This window comes from Bidens hawaiensis, unplaced genomic scaffold (genome assembly GCF_021521415.1).
Source record: "Bidens hawaiensis isolate Kalapana, Puna unplaced genomic scaffold, B.hawaiensis_p1.1 tig00002917_1, whole genome shotgun sequence".
NCBI lineage: Eukaryota > Viridiplantae > Streptophyta > Magnoliopsida > Asterales > Asteraceae > Bidens > Bidens hawaiensis.
Window position 1 is genome coordinate 21,636 of NW_027491155.1, and position 27,300 is coordinate 48,935.

Consider the following 27,300-nt stretch of genomic DNA (forward strand, 5'->3'; position numbering starts at 1 on the left):
TGAAAAGCGTATAAGGTAAGGCAGATCCGCAAAAGTGGACAAAATATGTGTGGCAGAGCAAGTTTTGCCGTATTTTAAAATTGTCGAGGAGATCAAGGAAGACTCGTTTTTCTAAATGAAAAATAGATGGAAGTTCAATAGTAGAATAAGTGGTGTTGCTCAAATTTCTTTTGCGGAGTTAATCACTCTTATTGAAGTCCAAGGGTCGTAGCGAAATAAATGTAAAGTATGTTTGTTATGTGTTGAAATATGTATAGGGCTGAAGAAACACTAACCGGACCCCGGACAGATTACTGGTAACCTGGGGGTTGGATAGCTGTTTCCCACGAGGGGTTAGACCCTTGGAAGATGGTTCTTCTGATAACCTGCAAAACAGACACCGTGAGCTCGTCACTGAGAAGGGGGGGGTTCCTTCTTGTGACCACCCTCCGGCGTGAGAATCAGACTAGATTGCTCTTTAAATATAAAAGTATATTAAGAGATTGCTAGAGCAGATATCAGGTATAATATGATGATAATGTGATATGATATGATGAGATGAGATGGTCATACCATTTGTGGTATTTATAGCCGAAGGTAGGTTTCCAAGGAGGTATGGCCGGCTGCAACAGTGTTCCTGTTCCACCAACAGTAGCCTACGCACGTGCCCTGCTGGTAGTTGGTGGGTAGGTAGCGGCTGATAGTGACCAGACCTGCTGTATACTATTTCTTTCCCACCAACTGCCGGCTACGCACGTGGTATGACAAGAGTTGGTGAGTAGGCAGCGGCTAATAGTGACATACAGTGTAGGAGCATGCTGCTCGCCATACTGTTGTCCATAAGCTGTCGTATCTTTAGTCAGATCTTTTTCCCATACCTCGTCAGGTACAGTACAGAAGATCTTCCCGTATCGTACGGACTGGCTTATTTGGGCGGGAGTATTCCCCCTCCCGCCCTTGTGCGGGATTGTTCCCGGCTTCGCTCATTCCTTCAGGTGACACTGAATGGTTGAGAGCTAAGTGCCTTGTGCGTGTAGCCTTGCTGCGCGGGTGGCCTTCCCTAATGGCTTGTATCCGAGGCTGCGGGGACAGGCGGAGTCCTTCACCATTGGGAGGCATTTCCTGCGGGACCAGCTTGCGTACTGCGCGTAAGGACGTCACGTCTCTGAGCATGGTTGGTCCTGCGGATCCAGTTGGTTTCTGCGCAGACGTTCGTGTTTAAGTTGAGTCTTGCGGGTCCAACTGGGCTCTGCTGGGACCTACCTCTTCAAGTCCCCCCAGTCCAATGTTCTTCTCATGCGTGTTTAATAAAGTGAGGTGAACTTTTGGACTTAAGCAAAGGGTTTTGAAAAGGGTTTTTTAAGGTTTTCCATGGGTATTCTTCCCGCGGAAGTCCTTGTCACTTGCAGAAATTCCCGAGTTTCCTGCTTGGTCTTTGGGTATGATGCGGGTAGGTCTGTAACTTCATCGCAAGTCAGGAGTGTTGAGTCCCACTTGTGTGGACTCTCCATGAAGTTTTTGTAGTTTTGAACATAGTGATCAATTATGTTTAAACCACCAATTCCATCCTGGAGTTTCCAACAACGTAGTTCTCGACGTTCCCGCTATGCGGGGATGTTATTTCCGTTTCCGCAAGCATTGCCCAGAAGATCCTTCCTGGTTTCAATTCCCAGCGGAGCGCTAGGTATGTGAAGGGTTTTGCCTTAACACTGTACCAGCGCTCGTCTTACGGTTACTTTACTTCCAAGGTATTCCTGGCGTCAATTCCCTGCGGGTGCTAAGTATGTGAAGGGTTTTGCCTTTACACTGTACCCGCACCTGTCTTATAGTTACTTGGTTGCCGAGGAATATTTGGCTTCAATTCCCTGCGGGTGCTAGGTATGTGAAGGGTTTTGCCTTTACACTGTACCCGCATCCGTCTTACGGTTACTTGTTCGCCAAGGTTTATTTGGCTTCAATTCCCTGCGGGTGCTAGGTATGTGAAGGGTTCTGCCTTTACACTGTACCCGCATCCGTCTTACGGTTACTTGTTCGCCAAGGTTTATTTGGCTTCAATTCCCTGCGGGTGCTAGGTATGTGAAGGGTTCTGCCTTTACACTGTACCCGCATCCGTCTTACGGTTACTTGTTCGCCAAGGTTTATTTGGCTTCAATTCCCTGCGGGTGCTAGGTATGTGAAGGGTTCTGCCTTTACACTGTACCCGCATCCGTCTTACGGTTACTTGTTCGCCAAGGTAAGGGGTATTTTCCCGCTTACTTTTTAATATTTTCAAATTTTGAATTTTTGAAATTTGAAAGGTTGGTGGAAAGATAGGAACAGTCCAAACCTCTGAAATGTCGTGCGACGGTTTCTTCTGACTGTGTCAGGACGTGCAGGAAGTTATGGTGACGTGACATTATATGGTCATTCCAGACGCTTTTTCAGGCGCGTGGGCGCGATTTTTCGGGCGCGTGGCCGCGAAAATACTGGCACACGTCCTTTCAACAGCTGTTTCCAGCTTGCTCTTTGCCACGTGTCATAGTTTCATTGCACCTTCGATTTCTCTCTCCTCCGCATTAAATTCACCGCATTAATTGCGATTACTATATAAAGGGGGAGAGGGTTCTTTGTAATCCACACTTTCACCATTCTCTTCTTCTTCTTAACGATTTCCGGCAAATACTCCCCTTTTCAGGCAAGCATTTTCCCGAAATCGTTTTCTTCTTTCTCTGCAATATGTCTTCCCATGATGCTGAAGCTGTAGCCGACGATAGGAGTACTGCTGGCGAGTGCCAGTGTGCTCTACCTGTCGATCAGTACCAGTATGTCGTCAGGAAATTCATGCTTGAGTCTCTTGAGCCTGAGTTTCCTGAACCCCACCAAACTGTGTACGATGCCCCCAGTGGCAAGATCGGGGTATATGCTGCATTCTTTGTTTATGGGAACCTTAGGTTCCCATTGACAAAGTTTATGTACCGTGTCTTGGAGAGGCACGATGTGCACCTAACCGAGTTGCATCCGATGGCGATTGCCAAGATCCGGCACTTCGAGTGGGTGTGCCGGATTCTGGGTATTGAGCCCTATGTGGACCGCCTGATGACCTTCTATACATGGAGGTGCATCCAGGGGTGGTACACCCTGACAACCCGTATTAAGGGTTTGAAGATCTGCGTGACCGAGCGCAGTCTCCGATCGTGGAAGCGGGAGTTCTTCTACATTTCTGCCCGCGCCATCCCCATTGCCATGAAGTTTAAGAAGGGACAAGCGCTTCCGAGCCTTCACGCTTCCAGCTACCAGGAGGCGGAATGGTTCGCGAAGATATCCCGGGTCCAATCTCCGGTTTACCGGTTTGCGGAGTCCGGGATGGTGATGCTGGGGATGAGCCGGGTATGGAAGGATGCGTCCCGGTTTCCCATCCTTCTCGAATACGGTTTGAACTCTATTCCTTATGGTATGTCTTGTCTTTCTTGCTGATTTGAGTTTGTCTTCTAACTGTTTTTTTTTTTTTTTTTTTTTTCAGAGGGGAACGATTTGGAGTCGCTCCTGTACCCGCGGGAAGCTGACGGTCCCGTGCGGGTGGGCACTCGTGCTCTAGATGAGAACGAGTTGCCCATCCTGGAGCAAACGGCGGATCGGTTTGTGGAGGTCTATCCGCTGGGCCACGAGATCCTGAGCCAACGGCGGCCAGGTAAGGCGATACTCTATCCTCAACCCCTCAATGCTGTACCCGCTGCTGGAATTCCTGACATCCTGTCTTCTTCTGAGGAATCCGCAGATGGTCCTCCGCTGGTGCGGAAGAGGAAGGCTGCCGGCGGGAAAGGGAAGGAGAAGGTGGCCTCCACAGCTGATCTGGTGCTCCTATCTGACACCGAGTCAGATAGTGAAGAGGTGGCGGGGAACCCCGGTGGTGAGAAGACCACTGTTCCGGAGGCTATGACTGTTACCTCCGGAGAACCATTGACGACGACGGTGACCGGCATCAAGAGACCGGCTCCATCGGGCTCGTCCCCGCCTGTCCGTACGTTCAGGCTCAAGAAAACCCGTAAGTACAAACATCCTTGTTTTTGTAGATTTATCATACTTCATAAATTTATTGTTAACACTTATCTTCTTGTGCAGGCGTGGATGTTGACGCATTCCAGGGTGGAGCGCAGAGGAGTACCTCTCCGCCGATGACGGTAGGCTCGGTCAGCCTACCTGAGGCGACGACCCAGACGCCTGCGCCTGCTTCCGCTGGATCAGTTGCTCAGTCACTTGAGCCGACTGTTCCAGCCGAGATGACGTCACCGCCGGTGGTAAGTGCGATTTTTACAGCATCTTTCACCGAGCCGGCGGTTACGATTGCTGCGGATTCTGCGGCAGCGACTGCGGCGGCTGCCACCATGCCCCCGCCACCGGCGCCGACGGCCGGCCCATCAGGTACGCATGGGAGTACTCGCCAATCTTTGCCACCTTCCCATCTGCCTGACCTTTTGGATGGATTTCCTTTGGGTTCAGGTGATGGGTTCGGCGGCTATCGGCCTGTTATAGACCCTACAGGTGCGTAGGGTTCCTTTGGCCCTTTTTCACTTATATATATATATATATATATATATATATATATATATATATATATATATTTTATCATCTTTTCCTAACTGCTTTTTTGTTTTTTGCAGTGTCGGATTCCAATGAAGTGTATGTTCCGCGATGGAACATACACCGAGGAACAACCCTTCGTACCCCTGTGGAGTGTGTGGAATGGGCTCGCCACGCTGCTCCCCATGGTGCGTTGGGGGAAGCCATGGCTAGCTACCAGGAGGGTAGGCTAACCAATGAGCTTCGGGTTCTCCAGGCCCGGATGCAGCCGCGCGTCGAGCTGCTTTGTCGTGAAAACGACAAGTTAAAAGCAGCTCGCGCCAACGAAGTATCTCAAGCGCGGGCTCTTCGGGAGGAGAACCAAAAGTTGGCCGCAGCTGCTGCGGAGAAGGAGAAGGCCTTCAAGGCCCTCGAGGTTGAGGTTCAAGCGCGACTCGAGGCCCGCTCCAAGGCTGCCCAAGCTGTTAACGAACAGCTTCGGCTGGCTAAGGAGACTGCGAGGAACGCAACCGAGAGGGCCGCCAAGGCTGAAGCCGTTGCTGAGCCTTTACGCGTGGAGAACGAGGAGCTCAAGGCCAAATTGGAGGCTCTCCAACGTGCTCATGATGCCTTGGCGATGGAAGATGCCAAGAAGCTCCAAGAGATCCTGGACCAGAGGGGCGTGCTTGATCACACCGAGCGGAAGCTTAAGGGCGTTGAAGAGGCTGCTGCAAAGGAAGTGCTACTTGCCAACCTTAACAAAAGCGAAGCCGAACGCGCCCACACCCAAGCTCAAGCCGCCCTCCAAGAAGCTCTGGTTGCCAAGGAATGGCTTCTTCGAGAAGCGTTTGCCTCAGGTATGTTTAGCTTTACGTCTTCACGCTTTCCTTTGTACATAGAAAAGGTATGACACTTGTATATTTTCCTTTGTAGGTTGTGCATCGGGTCTTCTCAGAGACATCCTACGACGATGCTATGAGCGCAGCCCTCAACGCTTCTCACGAGGATGGGGAACGGGCCGGCTTCCTTCTTGGTCTAGGGTTCGTTGAGAAAGGCTTCCCGCCTTCCAACTTCCCTTTGTACAATGTTGATACTGAAGCCATATATGACCAAGCGGTAAATCAATACGCCGCCTTCCCGCATCCAGTGGTGGAGAAGGTGAACCAAGTAGCTGCTGCTGATGATGGGTTAGCTATCCTTAAAGCTTTCCTCGAACCGCCCCGTTCTTCTGATGGAGCGGGTCCAAGTAGAAGCGGCCCTGAAGCTTGATCCTGAAGATCCCTTCCCGTTGCTAGGATAGTCTTGTACAGATGTATTTATTTTCTTTTCGTAGGCGGGTAGTTACCCGGCCATTCTTGTAATAATCCGTTTGTGAAATATTAATCTTTTTGCGTATAAGATTGTTATTTCCTTCTTTGGGTTTCTTGCTTTATAAACTTATGACTTGCATACTTAGTTTAAATTAGCAATTTTCCAAGTGTAGAATAAGTTAACCTGTTGAACGTGGTTGATAATGGGTTAAAGTTTTGCTTCGTCTTTCATGATTGTGCGGGTAGAACCGTCACTTGCACTTAGTAGGATGGCTAAACTTTAACCTTCATCTGACCTGCGTGTAGGTTTTCCTCATCTTTTGAGGATAAGTGAACCTTTGAACGTGGTTGATAATAGGTGTGAAGTTTTGCTTCCTCTTTCGTGATTGTGCGGGTAGAACCGTCACTTGCACTTAGTAGGATGGCAAAACTTTACCCATATCTGACCTGCGTGTAGGTTTTCCTCATCCTTTGAGGATAAGTTAACCTTTGAACGTGGTTGATAATAGGTGTGAAGTTTTGCTTCCTCTTTCGTGATTGTGCGGGTAGAACCGTCACTTGCACTTAGTAGGATGGCAAAACTTTTACCCATATCTGACCTGCGTGTAGGTTTTCCTCATCCTTTTAAGAATTTTGTTTTGAACCGCTCGACGCGCGGTTGTCAATAGGTAGTGTTCAGTTTCCTTTCATGATTCATGCGGATAGACCGGCACTTTCATTCAATGGGATAATTGAACTCTTCCCCTTCGACTGACCTGCGTGAAGGTTTGTCACGTTATTGGGTTTGTGCGGGTAGGACCGCCTTCCCACGCAACGACTTCACGTAATGTGAATGCCGTCACCAGTGTTGCATAGTCTAACCGTTCGACGCGCGGTTGTTGATAGGTTATTGTTCAGTTTCCTCATTATGATTCGTGCGGATAGACCGGCACTTTCATTCAATGGGATAATTGAACTCTTCCCCTTCGACTGACCTGCGTGAAGGTTTGTCACGTTATTGGGTTTGTGCGGGTAGGACCGCCTTCCCACGCAACGACTTCACGTAATGTGAATGCCGTTACCAGTGTTTAGAAAAGTATAAATGTAAAATCATCAGCTTCGATGTTCTAAAGAGAATCATTTCCATTAGAAGTGGCTCTTGGCCTTTTCTTTACAAATTGGAATTGATTTACATGCAAACTGTGTAAATGAGCTCCCTTCCATGTTGTTGGGATGGGAGCGCCATCGAGCCGATACGCACCTGGTTCGGGATCTCGTTCTTTACGCAGCATGTAGTCTCGATATTGAAGCTGGAATTTTTATTCGTGTTTTCCCCAGCTGGGGTTCTACACGCACCCGCCTGCTCAGCCTTTATTGCGCCACGAGGTGTGCGAGCGTCCCATCTCTGACAAATGCTTCGACCATGTCTTTTACATCTATGCATTCTTCAGTGTTGTGGCCCTTTGTCTTGTGAAAGTCACAGTATTTGCTCCGATCAGCATCGTGACGATGTCGGATTATTGGAGGCTTTGGCCACGGGAGCTCTTCAGTGGCGAATATCTCAGTGACGCTTTTGGTGAGTGGCGTCCATCTGGAGTTTCGGTGCGGCTGTAAATTATCCCTTCCGCCCAATCGATGTTGCAAGCCGGATGAGGTGTCAAAGTTTACCCTTGACTGCCAAATGCCTAGCTTCCGCTTTTTATTTAATCGGGCGGTGAGGACGTTGTCCTCTCTCGTCTTCTGAGTGTAGAGGTTTGTGCTCTGTGGGAGATCTCTACCCAGTTGCTTCTCCGTTTCCGCATAGCGTTTTGCTGCTGTCATGATGGCATCCCATGTGGATGGCATGCCATCTTTACCCGTTAGGGTGCGGATGAGCTCTGGGTCATGCGCGCCCTGGATGAAGGCAGCTGCGAACAAGATCTTCGCTGATATTGCCCAAACTTAGCTTCTTTGAGTTGAAGCGAGTGATGAAGTTTGGCAGAGATTCATCTTCTTCTCGTATGCATTTGAGGATTGTCCATTGCTCCTCGGTATACTTCCGTTGCTGGCTGAAGTGTTGGCTAAACTTCTGCTGGAAGTCTGCCCAGTCGTAGATGTGGTTGACCGGTAGACGATCAAACCAAGCTCTAGCAGCCCCAACAAGCGTCATTTGGAACATGTAGCACCACGTGGGTTCCGTCCAATTGCTGACGGTTGCCCCCGCTATGAACCTGTTCAAATGATCGTCTGGATCAGATATACCGTCATATGTGCCTATGTTAGGCATTTGTTTGGCACTCTTTGGGGCGATTGCTTCCGCAATGTCCCTTGCAAACTTGGACGTTCCTGCATTTGCAACGTTTGGTCTGAACGTTTTGGAGAAGTCTCGTGGACTTCCACCTGTGCTTTTTGGTTTGAAGGCTTGTCCAAAATGCCTTTTCGGTTGGGATTCCATTTCCTTACGCTTCCCTTTTGCCCTATGGCGAGGGTTCGCGTCGGAGTCGGATTCCTCCGAGTCATCCTCCCAGTATTCGAATTCGTCGGCCTGTTGTACGGAACGCAAGCGTTCGTTCAACTCAGCCTGGAATTCCTTTTGTCGTGCCTCCGCCCATGCCTTGACTTCATCGAGAGTTTGGCGGGGGAGTCTTCGTTTCTCAACCTGGGTATCAGTGGATCCCAGTAGGCGATCATTTACTGCACTTGCCCCAGCATGAGTAACTGGGGTAGTGTTCGTAAAATTTACTTCACTTGCCCCGGCTTGGGTAACCGGGGTAGTGTTTGTAAAAACTGTGTTACCGGTATTCCCCCCAGTAGCTGGGGTTGTGGTTACCGGAATTTCTCTAACCATCTTTGTAGAAGTTTGAAAAAACTGGAGAAAAATGTAGTTCTAGCTTTATGCACGGATGGCGCCAATGAAGAAACACTAACCGGACCCCGGACAGATTACTGGTAACCTGGGGGTTGGATAGCTGTTTCCCACTAGGGGTTAGACCCTTGGAAGATGGTTCTTCTGATAACCTGCAAAACAGACACCGTGAGCTCGTCACTGAGAAGGGGGGGTTCCTTCTTGTGACCACCCTCCGGCGTGAGAATCAGACTAGATTGCTCTTTAAATATAAAAGTATATTAAGAGATTGCTAGAGCAGATATCAGGTATAATATGATGATAATGTGATATGATATGATGAGATGAGATGGTCATACCATTTGTGGTATTTATAGCCGAAGGTAGGTTTCCAAGGAGGTATGGCCGGCTGCAACAGTGTTCCTGTTCCACCAACAGTAGCCTACGCACGTGCCCTGCTGGTAGTTGGTGGGTAGGTAGCGGCTGATAGTGACCAGACCTGCTGTATACTATTTCTTTCCCACCAACTGCCGGCTACGCACGTGGTATGACAAGAGTTGGTGAGTAGGCAGCGGCTAATAGTGACATACAGTGTAGGAGCATGCTGCTCGCCATACTGTTGTCCATAAGCTGTCGTATCTTTAGTCAGATCTTTTTCCCATACCTCGTCAGGTACAGTACAGAAGATCTTCCCGTATCGTACGGACTGGCTTATTTGGGCGGGAGTATTCCCCCTCCCGCCCTTGTGCGGGATTGTTCCCGGCTTCGCTCATTCCTTCAGGTGACACTGAATGGTTGAGAGCTAAGTGCCTTGTGCGTGTAGCCTTGCTGCGCGGGTGGCCTTCCCTAATGGCTTGTATCCGAGGCTGCGGGGACAGGCGGAGTCCTTCACCATTGGGAGGCATTTCCTGCGGGACCAGCTTGCGTACTGCGCGTAAGGACGTCACGTCTCTGAGCATGGTTGGTCCTGCGGATCCAGTTGGTTTCTGCGCAGACGTTCGTGTTTAAGTTGAGTCTTGCGGGTCCAACTGGGCTCTGCTGTGACCTACCTCTTCAAGGGCCTAGAGTGTCAGAAGCATAACTTGGTAACTACTTATGTATCAAATCAAACGAACGTACATGTTCCTTGTGTATACCTAGTACATTGATGTCAAGTACAAACACATCAGATCACACGTACAATTAGAAGTTTATCAGTTTCAATTCTTGTTGATTCAATCTCTATTCTTATACTCATTGTATATCAAATCAATTGTGTGTCATCAATTCAAGCAGCAATTGGTGTTAGAATATTAGGCTTTCGATTAGTTAGAGTGATCAAGCGTACAAGAAAAAATCACAACTGTTGAAGAGTATCAGTGGTTGGTGACTGTTGGTGGTGGTTGCACAAAGACCACGCCCTAAAAAAATATTAATCGCGACTATGGTACTACAGTAATTAATCAAATAAATAAAAAGATTTTGAAAATCTTAAATATATATATATATATATATATATATATATATATATTGATTTATTTATAAAATAAGTTAAGCAATTATAAAATAAAACAGTTTAATTTATTAAGCTAACAAAATTTTTTTTTTTTTTTTTTTGAATGACCTGACAAATATGGTTTGAACTCTGAACCTCAAACCTACAATTTCACACTCTGTCTGTCTTGGCACCTTATCAAGTGGGAATGACTAATCTAACAAAAGTTGTTAAAGATTTGAAATTAATTTTGATTAAATTAAACCTAGATAAATATGTTAAAAGATCATGAGATAAATATGGAGAATATATTTATAAATAATATACAGACTTGTATATTTTTTTAGTACGACGACTTTCTTATATTTAGATACCGCGCTCTTCAAATTTGAAGAGCCCCGATGCCTCACTCTGACCAGACTATGTTGCCTTAACCGGGCCCACGCTGGCTTTAGAGTTTGGCTTGGGCGTTCCCCCGGGAAACCATGCCGCTGACTGCCACTTGACAGTCGTTGTGCCACCACAAGAGCAGAATTTCTGGCGTAACACACGGTGGGACGAAAACCCGGTTGGGCTCAGGGTTTGAACTGACAACCTTTGCATAAGGCCTAGCTCAAACCCTTCATTGTCAATATCCACCCAAAAGTGACACAAATGAGATTATATTTGATCTAAAGATTCAAGTGGTTTAGGTTGATTGTTAGGTTTTCTCATAAGTTTACCAATTGTTAGAGAATAATTAAACTTAAGCGCACGCAATAATATATCTTCATTGCCACCTCCCCGCACCACCATCATTGCTGCCAATCACCGGCTGCGAAAACATCGCAGACCATCGCCTCAGCTACTTCGTCGTAATGAAGGAATAATCTGCCTTTGTTTGAGGGATGAGATCGAGAAGAACTTAAAGAGATTTCGGGTTTTGTTCTGCTAGGTGTTTTTGTTTGCTGAATTAAGCAATCAACTTGTTGTTTGATGGTGTTTCAATTTGGTATAGTCAACTCAATCTGAAAGGTATGTAGATCTATCTTAACCTTGGTTGTGTGTTTTTTTCTATATATGTATTCGCATCTGGAACCCTAGAGGGCATTATTTATTTGATCAAGAATGTTTCTTAAACAAAGTCTACCGTTGTTAACTTCATTTAAACTATGTGTATGAAACCTAACAATTGGGGATATTCTGATCTATGTGGGTGATTACTACACACTATTGGACCATGAATGGAATTGTCATGTGTTGGTGAGATGTCTTATGTATACAAACTCACATAGAGTCATAACAATTCATTTTTTTTTGGCATTATGATATGTGTACGTGATTAAATCACACTATTGAGCCGTGATGGAAAATTTCCATCTGTTGGTAGCTGGTTATGGTAAAAAAAAAAACTCACAATGTATCAAAACAAGTCAATTTGGCTTTCAAATCCATGTGTGTGGTTATAAGACACCATGGGACATATCGGCCATTGCCATGTGTTAGTATGTAGTTTTGGCTACACAAACTCACATTACGTCCTAAAAAGTTATTTTGGATATTCGGATCATTGGTGATTACTATATACTATTGACCCTTGACGGACCTTGACATTTGTTGGTGGGTTGGTTTGGCTAAATAAACACATATTCAATCATAACAATTAATTTTGGGGTTGATGGGCCTTGCCATGCATTAGAGCAGAGTGGTCTTTAGGAATACCTTAAGACTTGGGGCCAGTTAAAAGGGCATTAAAAGCACGTTTTTAGTTATGTGATAAATAATTTAACAATTTTATCAATTTTGTTGCATTTTTAAAGCCTAAGACGGACCATAACAACCACTCATTGAAATCGAACACATGACATTTGGTTCAATGGAGTAGCCATCTTTCCGTTACACCAATGAGTTATGTTGTTGGGTTTTGTTTTAAACAACAATTATGGTGGTCTCGGGAAACTAGGTTCGGGTTAGTCACCCTCCCTTTGAACCGGCCCTCTCTAATTAGAGGGATATAGTTTTTCTATGGTACATTAATAAAAATAAAAACAAAAGATAGGCGTCATCATTTGGAGTATATTAAAGACTAGATTTTATCCCCCGTATTACGGGGGTTGTTTTACATTATTCGTTTTTAATATTTATATATGTATATTTGGGTTTTAATTTTATTTATTGTAAGAAAGTTAATAATTAAAATACTTGAGGTTTGATGGTGAAATGGTTTCACAAATAAATGATATGTTATAATCCGGTTTAAAAGCTATATGGGTTTGATGATACCTATTACCCGTTTATTTTCTTTATTATAAAATTGTTTCTAAATTATAAATAATATTTTTCTTAAATAAAATAGGATATTAATTTTTAGTATATTCCTATTTTTTAAGATTTTCATATCAAATATTTGATGAGATTATTTTTAATATAATGAGATGTTATAACCCGTTTAAGAGCTATCTGGGTTTGGTGAGACCTTTACCCGTGAATTCGGGTCAAATGCGTGATAAGCCTTCATTTACAAATAAAGTAGTCTGATGGCTTGAGAGAATGGTTGTTTTACATTTTTCGTTTTTTAATATTTATTTTTTTTTATTTTAATTTTCTTTATTGTAAAAAAGTTAATAATATACTTAGGATTTTAATGATGAAAGGGTTTCAGAAATAAATGATATGTTATAACCCGTTTAAAAACTATCTGGATTTGGTGACCCATGACCCGCTTATGTTTGTTACTATAAAATTGTTTATTAATTATAAATAATATCTTTTTCTTTTTAAATTGGATATTAAATTTTAGTATATTTTTATTTTGTAGGATTTTCATATCAAATAATTGGTAAGATTAATTTTTATTTTAATGAGATGTTATAACCCGTTTAAGAGCTATCAGGTTTTGGTAAGACCCATACCCATGAATTTGGGTTAAGTCAATGAGAGTCCTCCATTTAAAAATTAAGAAATCTGGTGGCTTTCATAAAATGGGGGAGCGACCACATCGCGACACATAGGATTTTTGGGTTTTCGTTTATATATATTATAGATAGATAGATAGATGTATATTGTAGTTAAAGATATGTCAATAAATTAATACCCCACAAATGAAAACCAAACAGTTAAAGACTTGTGTTATTGTAGATATTCACAATTTAGGCGGTGTACCAGTTTTTCAGTTCCCTAGCTTTCTCACTGATTTTATGGAAACTCCAAACAATCACCATACCCACCGTAATAATAACCATCGCAAAATATGTTAAATTGCAAACTTGATTATGACTCTAATGATACATAAGTAGTAGGGCTGGCATATCGTATTATCGTGTATATCCGTATACGATAAGACATGAACACTAAATATGTATACATGTACACGACACGAAAACTTATTGTGTACCTGTATGTCAAACACAAACATATTAATATCTGGTATACACGATAAGAAATGATAATACACAATAAGAGTGGATGAGTGATGATTTTTTAGTAGTATTTGCGGTACAAAATTGTGATGGCATGGAGAGTGGAGACCGCAGGAACCACCGACAGCTGCGGGGCTGATGGTCGGAGTTAAGAGACGGAGCTTATACACACACACATATATATATATGTATATATGTGTGTGTGTGTGTAGGTAGGATCAAATGAAAACTTCGTTTAAAGAGAAAACTTAAAATCTCCTAAATAATTATTCTCAACTTTTTTTAAAAAACTTTTTCACAGTTCCTTTTTTTTCATTATTCTTATATGTTGTTATTGTTAAAAAAAATAAATAAATAAAAAATAAAACATAAAAAAAACTTGTCGGTAACCTTGTCGATGTAGTGCACATGTGTAATAGTGTCCATTACATATATGCAAAAATGTTGTATTACATAGAATACAACACTATTACACATATTTGATATACACGATTGTATATAAGACTAATACGCACATGTTTACTACATCGACTTCTATTTTTATTTTTATTTTTTTGCATATAATACAACACTACTACACATATATACAATACACAAATATTGAATATATGCAATTAAACACTATTGAATTTAAAATTTCATAGTAATACAAATGTGTAATACAACAGTATCGCACAATAATACGTTTGTGCATTACAGCGGGTTCTTTTTATTTATTTTTTATTTTTTTCGAGTGAAGAGTAACAAAATATAAAAATAATAAAACAAAATTTTGAAAATATATATTTTTTTTATTTTTTCTTAAAAATAAGGAAAATTGGATTCTAATAATCCAAACTACGAAGTGTTGGCCAATATTAATCCCAACTAACAACATAACCACTGATAATCCCAACTTTCAAGTTTGTTACTGGTAGCAATCCCATCCTAACGGATTGTTAACTTTGTTAGTTAAGTTGGCCTAAAATGACAAATATATCCTTTCACTTAAAATAAAAGGCTAAACAAAAATTTTAAACACTAATTATTATAGACCCCACATGATATATCACAAACTGTAGACCTTCTTCCCCGACCAAGCACCGCTCTGCCGGTAAGAACACCACCAACTCCGGCAATCTGTTCTCCGGCAACCCTCCAACCTCGACCAACCATTTTTCCACATACCCCTTTAACCCCAATACCGACATCACCACTAAACTTCTGTACTCGTACTTCCTGACTGTTGATTCAAATCCGGTGCCGCGACCAAGAATTTCATATCTGATTTGATGGGTCCAAGCAATCGCAGTGGTGGCCATTTTCGGGAAAATTAGGGGTCTTGACCTGTTGAAAGATGTGAACTGGTGGTTTTCTTTTGTTCGTCGGAATCTCGCCGGAAGACCAAGTACTTCGCCGGAAATATGTCGATGAAGATGCAGGGGTTGGGTTGATGGAGGTGACCTATTAATGTAACTTTATTTTTATTTCCAGAAGTGCTAACACAAATAAGATTATTGGTTTTCTAATTTTTGTTTTTCTTTTAATGTAAGTGGGTATATTAGTTATTTTACGCCAACTTAACTAATAAAGTTAACAACCGTTAGGCTGGGATTGTTACCAGCAATAAAGTTGAAAGTTAGGATTACCAATAGTCATTTTGTTACTTGGAATTAATATTGGTCAATACTTGATAGTTTGGATTATTAGAATCCAATTAATTTTCCTAAAAATAATTATTTAGGAGGCTTTAAGTTTTCTTTTTAAGGATGAGTTTTCTCTTGATCCTCTTCATACATACATACATACATACATACATACATACATACATATATATATATATATATATAATTATAAAAACTAATTAGGTACTTAACATGTAAACAGGTACTTTACCTGTTTAGACACAAAAATTAACAGGTATATTCGTGTCTACCTGTTTAGTATACGAAACCTGTTAAGGCCTTACCTGATACCGGTTAAAGTCGTGTAGGTACGTGCCGTGTATTCGTGTATCGGGTATAAATTGTCAGCCGTAATTACTACGCTGATAAGCGGTAATGTTAGCATTATTTTTGTGAAATACAACAGTTTGAATTAAGTTAGATATGTTGTTATTAATAAATCATATCAAATAATTATAGCTAATATCATGATTATTAAGATGAGTTCTTGGAACTTAAAATCTTCCTGCTACACGAGTTTATTTAGCAAATTGAGCCGATCTTATATGTGATCCACAACTTGTCAATCTCGATCCACAGCAAATTCGTTTTTTTGTTGATCTGAATATCATTAAGTTAATTGAAAATTGAACACAAAAGTTCCATCCTAACTAAATCTGTTTATCTGTAACCTACTTTAGTAATTTTCTAAACAATTTGATAGTTTTTATTTCATGGTCATTAATCAAAAACCAGAATGGCTAAAAGTACATAAGCAAATACATAATGATAAATAAGGAAAAGATAATAAAAATCTTCTTATTCTATACTCCCCGCAAATTGGAGCATAAAGGTCACAAATGCCCAACTTGTCGAGTAGAAACCACAACTGTCTAGCACTAAGAGCTTTCGTAAACAAGTCAGCAATTTGTTCCTCAGTGTCAATGTGTAACGGCTCAATATCCTTCGACTCCATGAGTTCTATGACGAAATAGCAATCCATTTCAACGTGCTTTGTGCGTTCATGAAAAATGGGATTATTTGCTATATTCTTGACAGCTATATTATCACAAAATAATTGTGTCGGGCCGATTTGGGAGACATCCAAATGTTTAAGTAGCCATCGAACCCATAAAACTTTACTGATTGTCGATGCCATAGCCCGATATTCAGCTTCAGCGGAAGATCTGGATACAACGGATTCCAAGAGATAGGAGCCCTCCTAAAAGTAAGACATAGCTAGTTCGTGACCGTCTTGTATCTTGACACCCAAGCCAATCCGAATCGGTATACCCAACGAGATTCACCCCACCACTATTAGGAAGTAAAATACCTTGACCAGGAGTGGACTTCAAGTATCTGAGAACTCTTATAGCTGCTTCCATATGATTTTGTCGAGGATCAGCAACGAACTAACTAAGAACATTGACAGAATAAGTAATGTCGGGTCTAGTGGCTTGTAAATAAAGAAGTCGGCCCACTAATCATCTATACTTACCAGCATCAACACGCACTTCTTCATCATCCCTACAGTTTGGTGTTCTGTTCCATAGGAAAAACACTTGGTTTACAACCCAACATACCACTATCTTCCAAAATGTCCATCACATACTTTCTTTGACTATGGACAAGACCATCCTTTGTCCACGCTACTTCGATTCCTAAAAAATATTTCAGAACACCTAGGTCTTTGATGCTGAATTTTCTGTTAAGAAAACTCTTTGTTTCTTCAATTTTCTTTGAGTTGTTACCCACTAAAATAACATCATCTACATAAATAAGAGCCGCCACAAATATACTTGCTGTTTTAAATATAAAAAGTGAGTGATCAGGCTTAGATTCTTCAAAGCTAAATTCGAGCAAAGCTGATGCAAACTTTTGATACCAATTCCTGGATGCCTGTTTCAACCCATAAAGTGATTTCTTTAGCTTGCAAACCTTTGTTGATTTTCCTTTGTCGAAACCTTGGGGGATCTTCATGTAAATTTCTTTGTCTAAGTCACCATGCAAAAATGCATTATTAACATCCAATTGATGAATTATCATGTTCTTCTTTACCGCAACTTCCAAGAGTATACAAACGGTGACAAGTTTTACCACAAGGGTAAAGGTTTCATGGAAGTCAATTCCTTCCATTTGAGTAAAACCTTTTGCTACCAACCTCGCTTTGTACCTTTCTATCTCCTCATTTGGTTTGTACTTTAATTTGTACACCCACTTTGAATCTGTGGCCCTTTCCCCTCTGGTAGATCCTCAAGGGTCCACGTACCATTAGTCTCAAGTGCCCTTATTTCTTTCTTCATTGCCTCTCTCCAATTTTCATCCTGAGATGCTTGGTTAAGTGTTTTTGGCTCGTCATTTAAACTAATGGCCGTTAAAAAAGCTTTATGCGAATCAGAAAATTTATCATAAGAAATAAAATTGGCAATAGGGTATACCATCGAGGACTGCTGACTAGACTCGGGTGAAGCTTGATCGATAGATGGTGGGAGATTCACAACATAATCATTGATTCGAGCAGGACGAGTTCTAGTTCGTTTTTCCCAAGTAGGCTCTTCGCGTTCGGTTTCTATTTGGGTTATGGGCTCAGCCACATTGGCTGGCCTAGTGCTTTCAACCTGAGTCGTGGATTCTACCACTTGGGTTGGTCCTTCATTTTGTGGCAAATTGCCACAGTTTGTATCATTTTGAATGTCATCATCACCTTCATGCATATCTTTATTCATTTCATTGGCTGGGTTATCGGTTTCTGGGTCATTCTCTTCATGTGTATTGCTCATGTTTTCATGTGGATTTTGATCCTCATAATACCATGTTGGAAACTCAAACATTTCTGGTTCTTCATCTTCCTCTTTCTTAGTGTTTGAGTCATAAGGAAATGTATTTTCAACAAACCTCACGTCTCTAGACACAATCATCTTGCCATTCTTCACATCATAAATCTTATAACCCTTAGTACCTCGTGGATAACCCAAAAATATTCCCGGTATCCCTCGTTCCTCAAACTTGTCACCCCTTATTTCGGTACTACGATAATATGCAAGGCACCCAAAAACCTTTAAACATTCACAGTCGGGTTTTTGTCCATAAATAATCTTATAAGGGGGTCTTGTTTTCAGTGACTTCAGAAGGAAGCCGGTTTATAATGTAGGCCACCGTCATGATGTATTATCCCTAAAAACGTGTGGGCAGATTAGCTTCAAATTTCATAGCCCTTGCTATTTCGAGGAGATGACGGTGTTTTCGTTCCACCATCCCGTTTTGTTGTGGGGGTATGTGGACAGGTGGTCTCCAGAAGAATACCATGCTCGTGTAAAAGTTGAGCATTTTGTTCGAGGTAAATTCACCCCCATTGTCGCTTCTAATTCTCTTGACTATTCTGTTAAACTGCGTATTAATTATTTTGTGAAAACCAATTAAGCAATCACTCGCTTAAGACTTAAGTTTCAAAAGAAATAACCATACAGATCGACTAAAATCATCAACTATGGTTAAAAAAAATAGTTGGCACCTCTGAGTGAAGGAGTTCTATACCTTCCCAAAACATCACAATGTAAGAGCTCAAAACAACTTTGAGTTTTTATTGAACTAACCGGAAAAGGTAATCTGGTAAATTTGGCCCTGGTGCAAGAATCACAAAACGTACCATTTGTTCCGAACGAGTCATTTTTAACAAAATCCAAAAGTCCAAGTTTTCCATGCGAAGCATGCCCAAGACGTTTGTGCCATAAATCACTAACGGTTGCCATTGATTTTCTCGTGCTTCCTACCATGCTCATCTGATAGAGTCCTTACTTATATTTACCTACCCCAATTAACCTCCTCGAGTTCAAGGCATGCATAACACACAATTCTGGGAAAAATGTTATAGCACACTGCAAATTGTTCGCTAAACGACTGACAGATAAGAGATTACAAGTAAATGTTGAAACATATAAAACATTATTAATTCGTATTCCATTGGGCAGGATGCATGACCCTTCTCCCTTCCACTGGAATGGACGAACCGTTGGGTCTATTAACGGGAAACTCGCATGTTTTCTTTAGATCACTATCAAACCAATCAAGCCTATGAGTGATCGGTAGCACCCAAATCCACAACCCACTTGCTACTTGTTTCAAAGTTACCTTGTATATTGGTGATGGGTGGGGCTTCGGTTTTAGCCAGAGTGTCTTTGATAGCAGAAATTCCAAGAAATTGTTGGTATTGCTTGCTGTTTAAACCAAAATAGGGCTATTATCGGCTTGACCGTCAAACATGTTGTTTTGTTTATTATTTTTTTTCTTTTGATTTTTTTTGCCTTTAAAACAAAATAACACAAACAATTACAAAGAAAACTTTTGTGTCCTACTCTCTTATAGAGTACAACTCCTTTCTCTTTCTTCTCCTCTCCCGCCTACTTCACCTTTATACGGATGTAAGAACTAAGAATCTTGTGTATAGAAATTAAAAAATCCTACTTCATAATATCATCAATTGTAGTGTTCATCAATTTCCATCTTGAAAAACGCCACCAAATCAGATCTAGGTTTTTCAGAAAGGACAGGGTCGGTGGTTTTGTGGTAATGGTTTTAATGACGACGGCGGCCGGTTTGTTTTTAATAAGGTTTTCTGGCTACGATAAAACGGCGGTTATAGTTGGTGCGTACGAGAAGGAGTGATATGGGGCTGCAAATCTTGAAGCAACCAGTCGTGCGACAGCCGGCGTTCCGGCAGCGGCGGTGAGTTTAATGGTTGGTTAGGTTCGAGCGGTGGGATACACGCCCTGATACCATAAACAATTTGATAGTTTTTATTTCATGGTCATTAATTGAAAACCATAATGGCTAAAAGTATATAAGCAAATACATAATGATAAATAAAGAAAAGATAATAAAAATCTTCTTAGTCTATATTTTTATCATTAAGTTGTAGTGGATTATTTTGTCATGTAAAAAAGTTTGAATATCTTACAAATTTGCCATATAATAGTATTTATATTAATCACAATACATATGATTTTTCAAAGATTAGGACATGATAATAAAAAATTGCTTAAAAGAACAAATAACAAGAATCTTACTAGAGATTTGCCTAAATTGCAATTTCAAAGCCAATTTTGTAATGCAAGCAAAATGAGGAAGCTAGTACACTTGTCTCATAAAAATAAGAACATCATCTCTACAAAATGAATTTTAGAATTATTTCACATTGATTTATTTGGTCACTTAAATTCAAAGTTATAGAAGAAATCCCTATACTTTGACAATGGTGGATGATTTTCCAAAATATTCAGGTAGAGATATTTTGCTAATCAAAAAAATTGAAGCTTATAAAATAATTAAATCTTGTTTTTAAAGATCTAAAACCAATATGGTTGTTTGATTATTTTCATTTGTAGTGACCATGGAAAAGAATTTAACAATGATGTGTAATTTAAAGCATTTTGTGATAATCGTGGAATATCTCACAATTTGTGGCTCTTAGAACTACACAATCTAATGGAGTAGTGAGACAGAAAAACCAACATACAAGAGATTAGTCGAACAATCCGTTCCCAAAAGTTTTGGTGTGACATTGTATCAACCACGGCCTATATTTTGTAACATCCTACTTTCATGAATAAATAATAAAAGACTGTTATTTAATTAATTGTGTGCTACTATTTAGTTATGTAGAATAATAATAATAAGTTAAGTGTGAGTTTGGAAAATAAAAGATGGTTAAGGGATGGTGATGGGCCTTAAGGTCCATGGGCTTAGGGGTATTTAAATACCCTTAAACCTCCCTTACCCTAAAACCTTCATTTCCATCATCCTTGCCCCCATACATTCTCAAAAGCACACACAAACACTTTCCTTCCAACCCGGATCCAGATCTGAGTGATAACGAGGGTGGTTTGCGGCTGCTTTCCAAAGATAGACAAATTATAGCCAAATCCGAGTGTTGAATGAGAGTCGATTCCAGATTTGCATCTCTGCTCGAACCCGAACCGGAAAAAGGTACATTTTTAGTTAAAAGGTTAAGTATTTCTGGTCGGATCGCTATGAAACTTGGTAGGATGGTGAAGTGGACCTTAGAGTGTAGGAAAAACATAAACTTGATCATAAAAAAGTTGTTGGAAATTATTCAGGACGAATGTGTGGCGTTCGGACCATGTGAAAGCAAGAAGATTAAGTTGTTTTAGCCCATAACTCGTTGTAATTGTAAGACGGGCCTTTGATGGATGAAGAAAAACACTTATAAAAAAAAGACATAGAAAACCAGTTTTGAATAGTATTCTTAAGGATTTGATTCGTTTGGGAGAAAACTCGATTTGTTTCGTTTTAGACAGTCGATTCATTTCGTTTGGAAGAAAACTCGATTCGATTCATTTAAGACAATCGATTCGAGTCGTTTGGGATTTGATTCGATTCGTTTTGGAATTCGATCGATTTGTTTTGGAATTCGATTCGATTCGTTTTGGAATTCAATTTGATTTGTTTTGGAACTCGACTCGATTCGTTTGGGATTCTATTCGATACGTTTAAAAAGTCGTTTTTCTAATGAATTTTTAATAAATACTTACTAGGAAACATAATTTTTTTCCAAGCTGACAGGGGCTCTGCCCCTTGGACCCTTCTAGGGGCTGCCGCCCCTAAGATCCCACCACCAGGTGCGCTGCCCTCGGACTCCCGTTCATTAGGGGCTTCAATAACCTATAAATATGATCTGATTAGGATTAGTTAAGTGATGCTTGTAATTTGTTACACTGTTAGTCGTGCCCAGTTGAAGAAAGGTGTTATCGTTAACTCCGAGAAAAAACAGGATCCAGGTGAGTTTCTAGCCCCTTTTCTCTTTTATGTTTTCGGGGCTGTGTGCATACTCCTATGTGGTTAGTCAATACACTTACCTTAAGTGATAAGTGTATGTTATACGAATGATTTATGAATGATATAGTAATGTGGAATGTATGAAAGAAAGGTTATGAGTATGTATGTAGATATATATGCATGTGTAAAGGAAAGGTATGTATGGTTAGATGGTTGTATAGAATAAAGGAAACAGACCCTAATAATATCTGCGAATGTAGGGACCAGACCCTAATAATATCTGCGAATGTAGGGACCAGACCCTAATAATATCTGTGAGGTTATAGGGTGAAAGGTTCTTTAAAACGTACAGATAATTACGTATGTATTACATAAGCTAAAACAAGAAGGTGGAAAGAATGAAAGTATGAATGTATGAAAGTATGAAAGTATGAAAGTAAGAATGTATGCATGTATGTATAAATGAAATGTAAGCAGGTTAAGTATGTAATGTGTATCTTCGGATACGTATATGTAAGTATGCGAAGTTAATGTATGTTGCCTGATTAACTAGAACTCACTCAGCGTAGCTGACTTTTAGTATGCACGTAGACAAATAGGTTGAAGCAGCTAGCTTGAGGGAGACACATGGCATGAAATGAAGAAGCTGGCATCTGAAGAGAAATAATGTTATAATGTTTTCTTTTATTATGTTTTGATTAGTTAAAGGCAAGTGGATGTTTATTAAGACAAGATTTGAATGTTATGTAATATATGTTTGACTTTTAATTATTTCATGAAAAGTTTCTAATATTTAGAACTGTGTTTATAAGTAAATCCAACACCCAATGTTGGTCACCGGGATCGAGGTCTTAAATATTTTAAATAGGGTTTTAGTAAGATCAATGATTACAAAACTCCTTATGAAATCTTCATTGGAAGAAAGCCAACCTTGCGATATCTTAGAGTGTTTGGATATAAATACTTCAATTTAAACATAAAAGAACACTTGATTAAGTTTGACCCAAAAGTTTATCGATGTGTGTTTCTTGAATACTCACTTAATAATAAAGCCTATAGTGCGCTAAAAATATCCACAATGGTTATGGATGAATTCCTAAATGAAGCTTTCGATGAAACTCCATTTATAAAGTCACCATCTTTTTTGTTAATGATGATGTTTGTGAAGAATAAGCAATTTAAAAACTTTGAAACCCAAAACCCTAAGGAACCTTATCCATTACATAACCTTCCTCCCTAATTAAGGATTCTCAAACCTTGAACCTTAAACCTGTTAAATACAACCTAGTAGAATAAGTTATTGGCAACCTTAGCTAGAGAAGTATTAAATATCAAATAAACCTTTGTTATTTTGTAGTGTAACATCTAGCCCCTCATACCAAAAATACTGTCTACTTTACCTCGATGGATTTCCCATCTAAAAGTACATGATTTGTTTTTGGTTGCCCCGGTGAAGAATTCCCGGCATGTCACCCATCCAGGGGTACTACTCCCACATGAGAACGCTTTAAGTATGGAGTTTTCATCTGTCCCACGACCAACTAAGCCATCTAGAAGCACATGATTTGTTTTTGGTTGCTCCGGTGAATTGTAAAGTATGGAGTTTTCATCTGTCCCATGACCAACTAAGCCCAAAATGCATTGATGATTTAAGAGGCAACGCATTCCTTGTGAGCTAAGAATTTCTCTTGTCCACGTATAAAGCGGGATTTGCATAGGGTTTTATAATGTGTCCTGTTAATTTGTTTCATTACAATCACACCCCCCCCCCCCACCCCCCCCCCCCCCCCCACAAGGACTAATCATCCTCGATGAGGTTTACCCCCACTATCCCGAACAGCTCAGAAGCGGGTCTAGTATCATTTATAACATATGGACCCCATGCCATTAATGTTGCACACTTTACCCCTGATAGATTGCCATCCAGAAGCTGGCGAATTTGTTTTTTGTTACCACAGTGGATACTTCCTAGGAGGTCACCCATCCTAGTATTACTCCCACCTTAGTAGGCTTAGCTATGGAGTATTCGTCAGCTCCACGGCTAGCTAAGGTCAAAAGGTGTTGGTGATTTTTGAGGTAGATCCTTACTTAAGAACCAAGAATCTCTATTCTCCATGTTTGATGTGGGATTTTCTTACATACAATAGGTGACGTTAATCAGTATCGTTACATGTACGGTATGTATGAACATAAATAGTATGTGTATGCACATGTGTGCGTGTGGTAGGTATATGCATGTACATCCCAATTCGATCATTTGGATTTTGCTCATTCACTCCAAATACATGCAATTTATTTGGAAGTCATTTGTGATTGAAAGACCCATGTTTGTGATTACACATTTAGAAAACCGTAACCTTGTAGTATGACAACAAAATACACTAAACTTAATGTTGTGGAAGATTAAACATAACATTACTTAACCTAAGAGAAAGCTTACTTTAAAAGTGTTTGATTACAAGAAGATGATTTAAAACATAAAATCATAACTTGAATGTGATTATGTTGGTGATTAGTGTGACATCCCAAAAATTTCGCATCAATTTTTACCAACTTTTAAAAGTTGAAGGATCAAAGCGTAATAACTAGCATAAGAAATGGAGGTAAATATATTATATGGTCATTTTCTGCATATAAATAAAGTATACTAGTTTAAATTAGAATCAGTACTACTCGAACGTCTAGTAAAAGAATACTCATTTGAGTTATAATATATTTAAAAAGAATATAATCGACGAAACGATCATTTGAGATTTGAGACGAGTAAACATGCAGCTTTAATTGTTAGGGTAACGTTAAAATACAAAGGACAACAAAAATGAGAAGTGTGAGAAAGAATCTAATCCATTGATGTTAGATTTGAATTGTGGAGATTAATTTAAGAACATAAATTGATAGGAATGACATAAAGGTAATAACTCATTTTTGTTGACTTTTTCTTTCCACATGCAAGACACACGCCAATTCGCCCATCATTTAAAAAAAATCAATAACTTTTTCATGCAACATTTTTTTTAAAAATAAATTCACCATGATAACAAACGGTTTTTTTTATCTTTAATATGAGTATCATATTGTTATATAAAAATAAAAAAATTATTGGGTTTTTTATATTATATCATTAGTTGTTCATTGTGATTTTTAATTGAGGTTTTCTATGTATTGTGTTATAGATTTTGGATATTGTGTTATCAATTGATCCTCATATTAAAGATAACAATTAAAACAAAGATTACATCATTGTGTCTTTTTGTTTGTTATTGTGTCTTTGTTTTTATAATTTGTCTCTACTTATCATTGTGTTTTAGTCATTATGGAGAAAAAAGTCTTAAGTTCATTGTGTATTACGTTCATGTCATTGTGTAATATGTAGTTTCCATTATGTTTTACGTTTCAGGTCATTGTGTTATATAAATATTGTGTTTTAATATTAATTTCGTTATTTATATATATTTTACTCATTTTGTTGAAATAAAGCACCGGTGATACATGGATGTTTCAACAATTAAAGTTTAAAAATTTTCGCTGTTGAGATAAATTATATTTTTACTCATTTTGTTGGAAGGAATCAATTGTGACACATGAGAAACAAATTTCTTTGATTTTCTAAAGGTGTATGGTTGGGTATCCCAACTACCCATTTTTCAAAATTTTAAATTACTTTTCAAACCCCTCGTTTTTATAATATTTCACAACCCATTTTCATTTTCACTATTAAATGAGTTTTCATTATTGATTCGGTTGAACTTCCATGATAAATCATGGATAATTCAATTTACTTATTTCTTATTATTAATAACAATTTTGTGGGAATAGGAAAATCTCTTGTAGTTAGGGATACTCCAATGACCCACCTTATAGTATTTTAAAGATTTATTTGGAACAGGATTATCCCGGTGATTCGAAAATACCTGCTTCCCAAATTAATCTCTTAACAATTTACTCGAATACTAAAATTTTCCATTAATGTTTCAGTTATTATTTACCCTTTATTTTAATACATAAATTTTGTACTTTAAATTTATTCCTTCACAATGCAACAAATTCAAGTTTTGAAAACTATTTTTACTTATTTATCATTATGTCACATTACATGTAATGTTGACTGTTATATTTTTGAATTTCTATTTCAAGAGATTCGATATTTCACAAGCTACACTAATAGATTCTCTAATGTTACAATTATTATTTTAATGTCTCGATTTTCAAATGGAAATTCTATTTTTAATACTATTACTGATGAAAGTATCAATCTTCAAATTGAATATGATTTTCATTTATGCACATGAAGTTTCCTATTTTTATATTATAATTTATTTCTCATGAATGCCAATTATCAAGGGAAATAAATCGAATTTTGAATTTTTTTTTTCATTTTAATTATGAATTATTTATTCTTCTTCCAAGACCTTGTTTCTTTAACATATCATATTAAGGTGATATGTCAATCTCAACCTCAATTATAATCTGATGATTTATTTCATTATTTATTCAATTTTCAACCCCAACCTAAGTTATAAGTTATTTTGTTGATTAAGTTTATAATATATTTTCAGATTTACCAACAATTTCATATGTTCACAACTTACCAGCATCTCATAAAATTTCACATTGTGTCCCCGTAGTTTACCTTATCGCATAACTCGAAACCGTTAATGCCACCACCACCACAATCGCAACTACCAACCCCATGTAATTCTTTAAACTTTCTCCCATCTTGTAAGTTTTTACACCTTTTGCCCTAAAGAATGCCCTCTCGTCACAACAACCATTACCATCGCTTGGCCACCCGCATCACCAAAGGAATATCCGTCGTGATCTCGAACCTACTCACCCAAGTCCAAGCTACCAATGCCAACAACTCATCATCCTCAAATATTACCCCAACCACATGTAACAATTAACCACCTACAATAACTGATCCCATGAACTATACCTTCTAGTCCATCGTTTGGTCACTCCTCTTGAACCATCAATAGATACATCTCGAGCCTGCCAATGCAAATTCGAGACTCCGTCTTGAGTCGTGATCCCCAAACTCTCCTTAGTGCTATCACACTATCCCCTACTCTCACCAAGAAACACAGGAACTATGCCTAAACCAAATCAAACCTCAACTCATAACCCTCAAACTCAACCCAACAAGAACCCGCACACCGGACCGTACCCTTTGTGTCGTACCTACAAGACTTACCATCCAACTACCTTACCATGCCAACGATTCTCTAACTGCAGACATTATGACCATATCATCACTCCATGTCGTGAACCCATACGAACACATCTAGTATTCAAACTGTTGCCCCGCCTTTTACTCTACACTTTACCGATCATTCTCAATATATCAAGCTTGCTACAATTGTGG

The 27,300-nt window shown here is 39.6% G+C and overlaps 1 protein-coding gene across 1 annotated transcript; it reads right to left on the reverse strand.

Moving 5' to 3' along the window:
* Positions 1-17,344: 17,344 nt before the first annotated feature.
* On the reverse strand, positions 17,345-26,651 carry LOC143621579 (uncharacterized). Its single transcript, XM_077092949.1, has 2 exons — positions 26,566-26,651; positions 17,345-18,170 (listed from the first exon to the last, which is right to left on the reverse strand). The coding sequence occupies exons 1-2, from the start codon at positions 26,649-26,651 to the stop codon at positions 17,345-17,347; spliced, it is 912 nt and encodes a 303-aa protein (XP_076949064.1).
* Positions 26,652-27,300: the final 649 nt, after the last annotated feature.